The sequence below is a fragment of the Colletotrichum orchidophilum genome (assembly GCF_001831195.1).
Source record: "Colletotrichum orchidophilum strain IMI 309357 chromosome Unknown Scaffold_122.1, whole genome shotgun sequence".
Lineage (NCBI taxonomy): Eukaryota > Fungi > Ascomycota > Sordariomycetes > Glomerellales > Glomerellaceae > Colletotrichum > Colletotrichum orchidophilum.
Genome location: NW_019173078.1, coordinates 126,823 through 139,772, shown reverse-complemented (window position 1 = coordinate 139,772; position 12,950 = coordinate 126,823). Strand labels below are relative to the sequence as shown.

At 51.8% G+C, this 12,950-nt stretch overlaps 4 protein-coding genes across 4 annotated transcripts; 2 read left to right on the top strand and 2 right to left on the bottom strand.

The window, feature by feature from the left end:
* Window positions 1–199: 199 nt before the first annotated feature.
* Window positions 200–4,061, bottom strand: CORC01_11365 (ATPase; the record flags this gene model as incomplete). Its single annotated transcript, XM_022622990.1, has 11 exons — window positions 200–436; window positions 489–673; window positions 849–1,142; window positions 1,248–1,353; window positions 1,451–2,373; window positions 2,438–2,569; window positions 2,621–2,687; window positions 2,742–2,876; window positions 2,923–3,267; window positions 3,318–3,866; window positions 3,927–4,061. 11 exons carry the CDS (start codon window positions 4,059–4,061, stop codon window positions 200–202), a joined length of 3,108 nt encoding a protein of 1,035 aa, XP_022470521.1.
* Window positions 4,062–6,230: 2,169 nt separating this feature from the next.
* Window positions 6,231–7,785, top strand: CORC01_11364 (nucleosome assembly protein; the record flags this gene model as incomplete). The annotated part of the gene is made up of 5 exons (XM_022622989.1): window positions 6,231–6,277; window positions 6,392–6,471; window positions 6,583–7,302; window positions 7,359–7,678; window positions 7,735–7,785. 5 exons carry the CDS (start codon window positions 6,231–6,233, stop codon window positions 7,783–7,785), a joined length of 1,218 nt encoding a protein of 405 aa, XP_022470520.1.
* A 1,442-nt stretch (window positions 7,786–9,227) lies between these two features.
* CORC01_11363 (uncharacterized protein) lies at window positions 9,228–9,500 on the bottom strand (the record flags this gene model as incomplete). The annotated part of the gene is made up of 1 exon (XM_022622988.1): window positions 9,228–9,500. The coding sequence occupies one exon, from the start codon at window positions 9,498–9,500 to the stop codon at window positions 9,228–9,230; it is 273 nt and encodes a 90-aa protein (XP_022470519.1).
* Window positions 9,501–9,892: 392 nt separating this feature from the next.
* On the top strand, window positions 9,893–11,748 carry CORC01_11362 (D-isomer specific 2-hydroxyacid dehydrogenase; the record flags this gene model as incomplete). The annotated part of the gene is made up of 8 exons (XM_022622987.1): window positions 9,893–10,203; window positions 10,281–10,588; window positions 10,666–11,160; window positions 11,199–11,308; window positions 11,365–11,407; window positions 11,468–11,526; window positions 11,579–11,660; window positions 11,720–11,748. The coding sequence occupies 8 exons, from the start codon at window positions 9,893–9,895 to the stop codon at window positions 11,746–11,748; spliced, it is 1,437 nt and encodes a 478-aa protein (XP_022470518.1).
* Between the last annotated feature and the right edge of the window lie 1,202 nt (window positions 11,749–12,950).

The following is a 12,950-nucleotide window of genomic DNA, read 5'->3' as shown; positions in this document are numbered from 1 at the left end:
GGGGGTTGGCTGGCCATGCAGACTCACTTGAAAGTCGCCAAGGTTAGAAGCTGTGGCATAGAGGAAGCTGACAGACGTGAACTGGATGGCCGAGTACAGACTCATGTACTTGAAGCAACTGAAACTTGTGACAAGTGCGGCACGACCCTCGCTAGAGACGGATGTCAGAAAAAGACTCCATAGTGGCAAGTGGTCTCATTTACCGGATAACCTGGGGAACGCAACCAATGTCGAAGACGCGTGACGTGAACGGAGCTGCGACGGAAGCTTCCGCCTCCGAGAGGGAGATGCCAACATCTGCAGCCTTCAGAGCGCCGCAATCGTTCGCACCGTCACCACAGAATCCACAGCAGTACCCGATCGCTTGCAGTTTCTCGACCAGCTCGTGTTTCTCATCTGGAGACATACGAGCGAACACTCGACCACGGACAAGCATCTGAATTTGTAAGCAAAGGCAATCACGGAGTATCCTCAGCGCAGGGACGTACTCTCTGCAGGACCAAGGGGGGCGCGAAGTCCACAATCCAGCGAAACACCTCACCACTAACTGCCAGTGAGTAATTACGGATGTCGTTGATATTATATGCCAATGATGCGTCGACGTCAGCCGGAGGTGGCAGTGGCTGTGCGATGAAATTAGCTGTTGTGACAATTTCGTCAAAATAGAGATGAACTTGCCAGAAGAGTCTGTTCGTTCAGTTGAAAGCCACCGTTGTCAATGCTCTCCCACTGCAACCGAGCCTTTGGATCACCGGCGTTGCCTGCTTCTTGTCAGAACCAGTCAAATACCTCAATGTCCACCGCTTTACCTTCTATGAATCTCGGAACAAAGCAATGCGCCGTCCTACTGATCAAGTTGCATTCGCGAGCCACGCTGATGGCAGTCAAGATATTGTCACCTGTCACCATAGTCGTGCTGATGTTCGACTCCAACAGCTCCTTTAGCACAGGAGCTGTGGTGACCTTGAGCTTGTTCTCGAAAATGATGAAGCCAGTGAATTCCAACTGAGACTCAGCCTCGTGTCGCTTCATCTTCTGTGCTTTGACCCAGCTGAGTTTGGGAATATGGCGAGCTGCACAGCCAATGACGCGATAACCCTTGTGCGTATAGTAGGCAAGCTGATCATCGTAGTCGACTGGGACTGCATTGTCAAGAGAGGAGCCAAGGTTAGTAGTGGTTTTTGTTGCAATTTTTCTCTTTTCTTTTTTTGGGGGGGGTATCTGTTTGATAGCAATGGACCACTTACAGCTGTCTTCGCGACATATCTCTCGCATGCATTCAGGAGCCCCCTTTACATATATGTCTCCACTTTGCCGTCCGAATTGTCGGACTATGACACTTGCTCTGCGAAGCTGCGAAACGAATTCAAAAGACCTTAGGACTCCCAGTTCAAGCGGTTGCTGGTCAAGTGAATTAGTCTAGCTCTTCTCAAAGGGTTACGCAGCCTACCGATTGGTCTCCCTGATGGGTGGCGCCACGCAAGAGATCATTGTGCTCAGCTGGAGGTCTGGCGACTGACGGCGAGAGGCTCCCCTGATCTTGGTCGTCCACCTCATTGGGGCTCTGTTTGCCTTCTTCAAAAGACCATCTTGTGAACTCAAACATTTTTAGGTCAAGTGGGTCCCCCATCAGCTCGTCGTCGACAGACCTCAACGAATGGCAAGTTGCCATGGTGAACAAGGCCGCTTTCAATTTTGACGTTTGGGCTGAACCGCCGGCATGGTCCTGTATGAATGATAACGGATCCGTAAGCACATCCGTGAATCTGCCTGTCGCCGGTGATACAACTCGAACGCCGAGTATGTCCAAACCGTCCTCGGTCAAAGTGCCAGTCTTGTCAAAGCACATGATGTCGATTTTTCCACCTACGTTGACACGCTGTGGACTGATACAAAAGATTTGTTTTTTTTTCAGTCTACTAAGCGCAAAATTCGTCCCAATGGTGAGTGTCGCAGGTAGCGCTGGCGGCACCACGATGGTGATGAGATCGAGGGCACGGACGACGATGAGATGCCAGGCAAGGTGCAGCCGCAGGAAATTGAATAGAGAAGCGATGAAACCAATCATCGCCACGATAGCCATGACACTGATATACCGGAAAGAGTCTCTGTAAAATTTGAAGCCAGATGGTTTGGGGAAGAGCATGGACCGTACAAGAGATCCCTTCGTAGTGCTGAATCCCGTTCTGACCACGAGTGCGAGGGCGACAGCGTCTCCGTCGCGTTCTTCCTGCGGCCGCCGGGCGCGGATGATCTTGGTACCACAGAAGAGGAAGTGCTTGCCAATTTCGGGCGAGACAGTTGGCGCAGCCAAATCGAGATTATGCATCGTCTCATTACTGGCTGGTGTTTTTGATACAGGCACCGATTCACCTAAGTAGATGTGAGTACTTGTCGCCCAAGCGGATGTAATAGGCGTAGTGGCAGCGGTACTTACCAGTAAGCATGCTCTCGTTAACAATGCAGTCGCCGCTCAGAAGCAAGCCATCACTTGGAAACTGAGTCAGATTCGGGTCGCTGACCTCGTACACGTCGCCAGGTACGAGCTCGCTCGAAGACACAAATCGCCCTATGTCTGTCAGAATTCCTAGTAGAGTTGACACGGCGGCTCAGTCCTTACAGAACCCGTTTCGAAGGACACGCACATCGCACTCGAAGCGAGAAATCTCGCGGAGTCGTTTCATTGTCTATCAGTATTAGTGTCCGGCTGATAGTCGAGCTTAAGACGTTGTTCGACTTACTGCCTTGGTTTCTATGAGAGTGGTTGCGATACTTCCGAATGACATCAGGAAGATAGCCACGGCGTAATAATAATATTCGTCAAGAGACCATAGAATGAGGCTAGCAATTTGGAAGACATAAAAAGGATGGAAAACCTGAACCCATTAGCATCTCGGCCCAGCACAACGGACGTTGTCCTACCTCATCTACGAGCAACTGCGGGATTGTTTTTTGCTCAATGTCGATGAGATTGTTTCCAAAAACAACTGCTCGCAGTCCCTTCTCGTCACTGTCTATGCCGACACGTACGGCGCGAGGATCGGCCCAATTTGGATCAACCCAGCCGTTGAACATGACAAACTTGTCTTTTTGCTGGTTGAAATATAAGCGAACGTAACGATAGTTGAGCATGCGCAATTCGGTGATGATGGGATCATAATCGTCATCCGCAACGTAGCTCTTTCCACTGGAGCCAAAGATAGTAGACATGGGTCTGCCGTAGAGTTTCTTATCCACGTCCATCACGACGAATTCTCCCCATTGATTCTAGACAAAGTTAGTTCATGTCTTGAAAGTAAGGAGAACGCACAACTTACCTCGATAACGACCCAGTCACACTCGGCTAATGGGGATGGTAGACCTAGAAGTTTCACTTGCCATCTAGGAAACCATCTAAGTAGCAGCCAGGCAATGCCAGCAGTACATAGGCATAATGCGGCGTACGCAACGAAGCCAGAACGACTCGTCCGAAAACCAGCAATGGCAATGGTAAGGTCTTCATTCATCATATAGATCTTCTGGCTCAGACGATCCCCACCAAGGCTCTTGTTGGTCATGCCACTATCTTGGCGCAGTAAACGGGCGTGGACGGAAGATCTCGAGTGCGTCGACGACCGCCTGTGGTGGGTCATGTAATCGTCATTAGTGTCGCCATTTTCGATATCAGCATAGCTTTCGTCCTCATCACCAAAGGTAAAATCCCCCACATCGGACAAGCTTTGGCGTTCATCATCGAATGAGGTAGGGGAGGCTTCGGGCTCATCGTGGTAGTATGTAAAACTCGTCGTAGAGTCAGCACGAGGCCGTCGATGGGAGAAGGCTGAAACGCTGGTGGGAAGACTTTCGGCTATAGGACCAGAGAAGAGCTATGGACATTGTGATCAGACTCAATGCGCAATTGGAAACGGAATCCGGATTTATCTGACCTCGTCATGGGCCATTTCCACCTCCTCAAAGATGCTCGTGGAACTCTGGTTCGAGTCGAGCCGATACAACGGTGCGTGGCCATTCCTTGATGTAGACGAGGCACGATGATGCCCGTTTTCTCCAGGCACAGACATATCTGCGTTTTCTTCAGGGCGATCTAGTCGCCGCAACGGTATCGAAGCTTCCAGCTCGAGAGACGCGAGGTAGAAAGGGTGGCTGAACTGCCGAAACGAAGTTCGTCTTGGGAGGAATGGTTTTGTGGGTGTGGCGAGAAATGCCCATGACCGTAAGTCAAGAGTCTTGTTTTGGTCGCGGGTATCTAAGCTTGAAGAAGCTCGAGGAAGCTGTGATGTGATGCGATGCGACGCGATTTAGGAGTTGGGGGTCGATCGGCAGGTCGGAGAAACTCAAGATGGGTGTCCGACCGGCGCCTTGTCGCGAAGTTGGATGAGCGCTAGGTCGGTGGCTGAATATCTAGCTCGAGCTCACCTAAGGGCACCGAAAACCCAGATACCCGGAGCTGTCTCGTTAAATTATGCAGATGGGATGCTGCTTATCGCGTACTAAGCGCTTCAAGAAGAGGCAAGGCAAGTACAGTTGGCACGGAGGCAACATTCCATGGTGTCAGGGATCAAAAGGTGACTGACCAGGTCGGGTGGAGTGGCTGACCTGTTCGTAGGCAGGCAGGTACAGGATAAGGTAGCTAAGACATCAACAGAGTACCTATGTATCCGAACCGAGAGGCACAAAAGGGTCGTCCGTCCAGGCTGAATAAGAAGCACCCGACCTGTTAAGGTACGAAGCCACTGAAAGAGAACCAAAGTCGCATGCTAAGGTAATGGAGGGTAGGCAGGTGTGACAGGTACCTAGTGTGCCATCTGATGGAAGCCTGTACGGAGAGGCACACAAGGCAAAAGTTAAGTCGGGGTATCATCGGTAGAACAAATCCTTTATTATGCCTATCGTCCTCCCGCTAGCAGATCCGTCTGCTTCACCAACACCTTACCTCAAGTAGGCGGCGAGGCCACCGATTAGACGGATACCCAAGGTACATAGGCAAAACTGAGAAAGGTATCAGATAGGGAGTGAGGGGAAAGGAGGGGGGCTGCCTCGTCGAATGTTAGGTAAGCAGTCCTCGGTAAATGCCGATAAACACCTTGGGGGTACACAAACCAACGGAATGGGTTACTGGGTACCTGCCTACTTACGTACCCAAGTTACGTAAAGAAAGAGAGGCCTAAAAAGGTCCAAAGCGAAGCGTCTCCAGGAATGGAAAGTACTGGTTTTATATTCCTCATAAAGTAATTAGGATCAAATCTCCTATCCGGGGCAGTCATTATTTCAACGTTGTCCAGCAATGCTCTGGGCGCGCATGAGGTACTGGAGCCATCTCCTGACGTGATTATCCAAGGCACCCAGGAAATGGACCACCAGGTTGCGCAAGGGGGTGCACTCAGGCAGCCCCAGCGGGCCCCCATCGCAACCCACTCCACTCCCAGGGCACACCTCGCTACTTGGCCGTGTGCTGTACCTTACTATTAGGTTACCTAGGGAATCAATGCCTACCTCACATAGGTTGCCTAGGTCGATATTTACGTGATTAATGTTGGCTGGCAGACCTTGAAAGAGATCACTAATTACTTGTCTATTAGCCTTTGTGCGATCATGAAGCAGGTATACCTTGTGATAAAGAGGATTTCAGAAGCCTTAAGTATGTAGATACCGAAGGTCGATGTTGATGCTTCTGTTCAGGTGGGGGCTTGGATACCTAAGCACCTGACGTCCTAAACACGTACCCAAGGTGTGGCCTACCTAGGTAGGTAGAGAGCCCTGTGATGCGTACCTCAACGACTAACTACCTACCTAAGGTACATAAGGTCTGGTGCCTTGGGTACCTACTTTATGAGGTCCAATGGCATGGAAGGTGCTGTTCGGCTCCCTGGGCTCAGGTTGTTCTGAGGTCGCCGGGATGGAATTCATTGGCAGCCCCTACCCGCTGTGCCCGCTATGTCCGCCTAATCGTAGGAGGAGCCTAGGCGTCTACTCGAGGTACCCGCCCCAACGGAGGAGAAAGCCTCTCGCCCAATTTTTTTTTTCAATACCTACCACACTTTGCCTCCCCCCCCACCAAAATAAAGTCAACTGCGCATCTACAACTTCCCACACTCGGCACCTGCTCTCTGCCCTGTCAACTCCATCAACCTCAACCCTTTCCGAACCAGCCTGGGACTTCTCCGTCCCAAGTCTTTCGTGGCTTCGCTCTATCATCGAGTACGCACAACCCAAAGATTCGATCGCACATAATGGCTGAGCCTATCCGCAACAAGCGCCTCGACCCGGCCACCGCGCCGTAAGTCACAAATCCTGCGGCACTGTTCTGTCCGGTGGCGAGGGGTCGCTTCCTTTTGCTTCCCTTGCCCCATACCATGATCACGATGACTGACATCTACTCCCGAATATCCAGCACGCCGCAAAACACCCCCTTGCAAAATGCGCCTATTTCGTCGCATGCCCAGCAGCCTGGCGTTGCCAGCATCAAGGAAGGTATGTGCTAGTAGCCCCTCTTCCTCTCTTATCCCTCTCGCGCACGCGCTAGCTCCCACCTTTCGACGTACTCCTCTATGGACGCGTTACTGACATTCACAAAACTTACAGAGGACCTCGACCGTGCTGCTGCCGCCTCCATCTTTGCTCAGAACCCCAAGCTCGTCCAGATGATCCAAGGAAGACTTGGTTCTCTCGTTGGCCGATCCTCCGGATACATCGAGTCGCTGCCTCCACAGGTGCGTCGCCGTGTTGCCGGCCTCAAGGGTATCCAGAAGGAACACTCGAAGCTCGAGGCCGAGTTCCAAGAGGAGGTTCTTCAGCTCGAGAAGAAGTACTTCGCAAAATTCACCCCTCTTTACGAGAAGCGTGCCAAAGTTGTTAACGGTGCTTCTGAGCCTACCGAGGAGGAGATCAAAGCCGGCGAGGAGGAGGAGGACGAGGAGGCTGAGGAGACGGAGGAGGCTGAGAAGGCCGAGAAGGCTGCTGATTCATCTGAGCCGGTTTCTGGTATTCCCGAGTTCTGGCTGTCTGCCATGAAGAACCAAATCTCTCTCGCCGAGATGATTACCGATCGGGATGAGGCCGCTCTCAAGCACCTCATCGACATCCGCATGGAGTACCTTGACAAGCCCGGCTTCCGCCTCATTTTCGAATTTGCCGAGAACGACTTTTTCACTAACAAGACCGTCACCAAGACCTACTTCTACCAAAGTGAAAGCGGTTATGGTGGTGACTTCATCTACGACCACGCTGAGGGTGACAGGATCGAGTGGAAGGAGGGAAAAGATTTAACGGTCAGAGTTGAGAGCAAGAAGCAAAGAAACAAGAGTGAGCTTTACATGAGTTACAGCCCGTCGAGATGCTGCCGCTAACTCCTCAAACAGACACCAAGCAGACCCGGATTGTCAAGAAGACTGTGCCCACCGAGTCGTTCTTCAACTTTTTCTCTCCTCCTCAGGCCCCTACCGACGAGGACGATGACGCCGCCTCCGACATTGAGGAACGCCTCGAGCTTGACTACCAGCTCGGCGAGGATATCAAAGAGAAGCTCATTCCCCGTGCAATTGACTGGTTCACCGGCGAAGCCTTGGCCTTTGAGGAACTCGACGACGATGACTTGGAAGGCGACTACGATGACGAAGACGACGAGGACGAAGATGATCTTAGCGAGGACCGCGACGATGATGAGGAGTCTGAGGACGACGTAAGTAACGCGTGACCCAGAATTTTTGCGGACGCTAATACTAATCCATGTCTCAGGACGACACCGGCAAGCCCAAGCAGGAGGCGGCTGAATGCAAGCAGAGCTGAGCGACAAATGTTGGTCACTGAAAGGCTAGGTTTTTCGCGTTCATAACAATCTGGATTTGGGGGGATGCGTGATAGTCATACTCTGGTTCTTTCGCGCCACGAAAGGCTGCGAGGTTACGCTTCGCGCCATGTCGACAACACGAGTTAAGGTTAAGCCAAGCAGAGCAGCATTCAATGGACGAGCTCCTTGCTTAATAGATGGTAATTGACGTTTCGGTCTCGGATATCCCCGACAATACGGCTATCTTACGTTTTGGTCATGAATATGCTACACGTTGGTGCTAAAATGGATTTGTAGAAAGGGTGTTCATTCGAATTTTCCTTCATGTAAGACGGGTACGGGCATCAACAATGGAAGCAATAGACAGGAAACAAGTCAAACAAGCAACCCTTCCTCATGATTGCATCTCCAAAGCGGAGGGATTTGGTGCCCATGTTATCGTACCTGGGACGGCTCACTGAAATTTCCAGCTCGGCACTGCGCGAAATTGGCAACAGCGTAGTGTTCGGGCTATCGCAATGTCTCCGGCAACGGGAAAGTCTACATTGTTATATAGGTTGATTCAGGAGCATAGCCTACCCAAGGATCGCACTTCATTGTCGGTATGTCAGCTTGGATTTCAGCGGCTGCGACCAATATGGAAGCTCCATTGGATGTCGGGGGGTCGGTGGCGGACGCAGCGGAACATGCGGACATCTAAAGGGTCGGAGCGGCCGTTGAACTAGTCACTTTCGGAGGTGCATTAATTTGGCGTGTTTCTACGAGGTAGGTTGTCAGTTGCGTGCTTGCGTGCTTGCGACATGACTTGACAACAGTAAACGAAAGAAGCCTGCGTAGCCCAAATTCCGTGCTTTTGTTTCACGAGAATGAGTAACAGTCAAATGTACATGGGAAGGGGATTGAGAAATCCGAGGCGCTCAAGTCAGTGCCAATCTAGGTAGGCAGGTAGGTAGATACCTTAGGAAGCAAAGCAGTTTTTCGCGTTGCGGCAACTAACGGTGGAATTACTTGATGTGTTGTTGATTTCGCGGCGGTCGTAATGTGGTCCGGAATCGGCACTCTGGTCAGGTTAGTGGATTTTGCTGGGGTAAGTACAATAATCACAGCAAAAAGCCAAAGCACATATTAAATCAAGTCGTAATTAATGCGTCTGTCAAACCTTCAAACAAGTCACGACCCACGCTCGTTGTGCGATGTGCCTCCCGGCGTCGGGGAAATTGGTTGAAAAAAACTCTCCAGCTACGGTGACTCAACCCCAAACTGCCCCGGAGGCATGCTTAGCTGGACTAAGTAAGTAAGGTAGGTTAGGTGGAAAGGTCTTAGGTAGGCTCTGGAGGGCCTGCGACCGAGTGCCGGGTCCTAGGGGGATGGTGCCGGCCTTCGGGGCTGCTCCGTTGGCAAAGTCGGACTTTGTTCACTGTGTGGGCAAGGGCAGATACCTTTACTCGTGCACGAATTCGTTCCATTTGGTCGACTTCTGCTGTCTACTACCCGACTCCGCACCGTGTTGAGACAGTGTCCATTTCCGGCGGCAGAATCCCGGGCCACAAGCCCACAACATCGGGGTCTGTCTCGCTGGATCCTTCCCTATGTGGCACCCCCACTGGCGGGCAGCAGAAGGCAACGTCAACCACCTTACCAGGAGGGCATTGCGAGGTATCTTTGTCGTGCCTAGACATAGCAAAGATACATGCGATAAGATGCGTACAGTCATCAAGTACCTCACCGTTCACAAAGCGCAGTACCTTATTTTACATCAGTCACAGCCCTCCCGTCTCACATCCCGCGTCATTTTGACTAAATGTACTTGACGTGAGGTGCTTAAAAGCTTCCCTCTCCCAGAAACATCGTCACGTATTGCCTCAACAACATTTCTTTGCTTGTCCCTGTTTCCCTGCTCTTCTAGCCCTTCGCCACATACCGCTCGGCGCCCCTCCCTCCCTCCCTCTCTCTCTCTCTCTCTTCGTATTCACACCCAACAGCCGGGCCGCTCTTGCTCGAACCACCGTCTCGTGTTTCTGTTGCCCCGCATCAAAAAATCGTGTTGCCCCTCTATCCATCCCCTCGAACTTGCTCACTTGCCAAAACCGAAACAAACCGCACATAATGAGCTCAGCACAAGACATTGCTGGCGCATTTTCCCAGGGAAGACAGCTCGAAGTCTCCGCCAGCCTGGGACTTTCAACTTCGCCAACCGCCACTTTCAATTCTCCCCCCTCAAGTTTTGCTGGAACCGGTGCTGCTCTGGCCCGGAGGCCGGCTCCCAAGCTCCTAAAGCCCTTCAACACCCAGGACATCAAGATTTTGCTCCTCGAGAATGTCAACCAGACGGGCAAGGATATCTTGACCGAGCAAGGTTACCAGGTTGAGGCACTCAAGACCTCTCTTCCTGAAGATCAGCTCATCGAGAAGATTCGGTAGGCCTCTCCCTCGCATTGTAGTCTGATGAAGAAAGTGACAAGACGTCCCATACTCATGCAATGTGATTCTCCAGGGACGTGCATGTCATTGGCATTCGCTCCAAGACCAAGTTGACCGAGAAGGTCCTGCGTGAGGCCAAGAACCTGCTCGTCATTGGCTGTTTCTGCATCGGCACCAATCAGGTCAACCTCGAATATGCCGCCGCTCACGGTATTGCTGTCTTCAACTCCCCCTTTGCCAACTCGCGCAGTGTTGCAGAGCTTGTCATTGCCGAGATCATTACTCTGGCCCGTCAGCTGGGTGACCGCTCTAGCGAGATGCATCGCGGCACCTGGAACAAAGTTAGTTCCAAGTGCTGGGAAATCCGTGGCAAGACTCTTGGTACGTGATCTTGCCCTGCCCGGCGCTTGTATCGCCAATTGGTGTGGAGGCATCGTCATTTGCTGACTGTACATCAGGCATCGTGGGCTATGGTCACATCGGCTCGCAACTTTCCGTCCTGGCCGAGGCTATGGGTATGAATGTTGTCTATTACGATGTCGTGAACCTGATGGCCTTGGGAACCTCTGCCCAAGTGCCCACCTTGGAAGCCTTGCTAGAGGAGGCCGACTTCGTCACCCTGCACGTGCCTGAGCTGCCAGAGACCAAGAACCTTATCTCCACTGCTCAGCTCGAGAAGATGAAGACCGGCGCTTATTTGATCAACGCCAGCCGTGGTAGTGTCGTCGACATCCAAGCTCTGATTAACGCCATGCGCTCTGGCAAGATCGCCGGTGCCGCTCTTGACGTCTACCCAAACGAGCCGGCGGCCAACGGCGACTACTTTAATAGCTCGCTCAACACATGGGGCGAGGACCTGCGCAGCCTCAATAACATCATTTTGACGCCACACATCGGTGGCAGCACTGAGGAAGCCCAACGTGCTATTGGTGTCGAAGGCAAGGAACAGACCTGTAAGCTTGGATAAGTACCATAACTAATCTGCAAGCAGTCGCCGAGGCACTTGTTCGCTATATCAATCAGGGCATCACCCTCAACAGTGTTAACCTGCCCGAGGTTAACCTAAGATCATTGACTCTGGACGAGCCTGACCACGCTCGTGTAAGCACCACTTGGCGCCAGGCGGACAAAAACAGAGAGCTGACAAAGGAACCAAGGTCATCTATATCCACCGCAACGTTCCTGGTGTATTACGCAGAGGTGAGATAGTGACTGTGATTCGTACTAATTGGGTGTTCATCAAGTGCTAATGGACGGAAGTCAACGAGATTCTTGGCAACCACAATGTTGACAAGCAGATCTCCGACAGCAAAGGCGATGTAAGTTCCCTATGACGTTGATAGTGAAAGCAGGGCCACTCACGTAGGCTAGATTGCGTACCTCATGGCCGATGTGAGCAGCGTCAAGGCCGAAGACATCAAGGAGATCAACGACGGTCTGGATTCCCTGAGCTGTGAGTGGAAATTCGAATTTGTGGTAGGGAGATGACAAGTTACTTACATACGTATACAGCGCGCATCATGACCCGCGTCTTGTACTAGACGTATGAAGAAATTATGGCATTGGTAAGGCGTTTGTGATGAAGATTCTGGGTTCGTAAAAACGGCTTTCAACGACTCAAGACAGCATTTCAACATGTCGGTATGGTGTCTGGACACTATGGGTAAGTGAGTACCGGGTTTCATATCAGCTTGAAGGCATATAAAAGCTGTTCGTGACATCAAGAAAGGTACGGCTGGGAGAAAAAACCATGGGGTAGAGTAACACAGAATGGGACGAGCATCCGAAAAGACACTGAACGCGTCCCCTCCTACCTTATTATCCGTGACGTGTTTGTGAGCTGGTCGACCAGGTAGTTGGCCCCAGAGCCACAATGCATATATACATGGCCATGCAATGTAAGCCCCCCCCCCCCTGATACTAATTGCAACACTACAGTCACCAACTAGTTATGCGCACTGCCGCTGTGGGAAAGCGGATGAACAAGGCGGTGAGGGTGGACCCTATCAGATGCGATAATTGGCAAAGGGGGCCAGGCCAGCTCCGAAATTGTGTTGATGCAGCGGATCCAAGCCCGGGCCTTGGGGGCCGGTGGTAGCCACCACGACGTATGAGCTCGCCACCCCCTTCCCCCTTTCCCCTCGAACTATTCAGGATGAAGAAGATTTTTGTTATGAGGAGGAACCGTTTATGACCCACGCAGAGGATTAGTAAATGGCTAATGTTGCCTCCTCGGCAAAAAGTCACTGTCGAACCTCCAGGGCAGAATGGGAAGAGAAGAGGACACGGAATGGTGACCTCTCATTGATCAGATAGCTGCCGGTTGTTGTAGGCTACTGACGTCCAACCGGTGGCCTTTTACATTGAAATCACAAAGCATGACGGGGAAATAGTGTTACCGTAAGTGCGGGCGCGGAGACCCAGGGATAGGGATGGAGCTGAGAAAATTTGCGTTCACAACACTGGGAACGAAGCGGATGGGGACAGGGGCTACAGGGGAGGCTAGGATGGGGTGAAGACGAACGACAAAGGGCAAGGGCAAGCATAGAGTCACGTAATCAGAAGCAAGGGGCGCTGTTAATTCCGTTGCCATACCATTACAATATATCGACCACAACCTCGCGCTGGTTGACTGATGGGTGAGGCTGCGGGTAACTACTCTGTGGTTTCCGGCTCTGTAGCTTGGGACGAAAACTTTCAGCATGGCTTGCCTTGGACTTCCTGCACACTTGCCAGGCGCCAA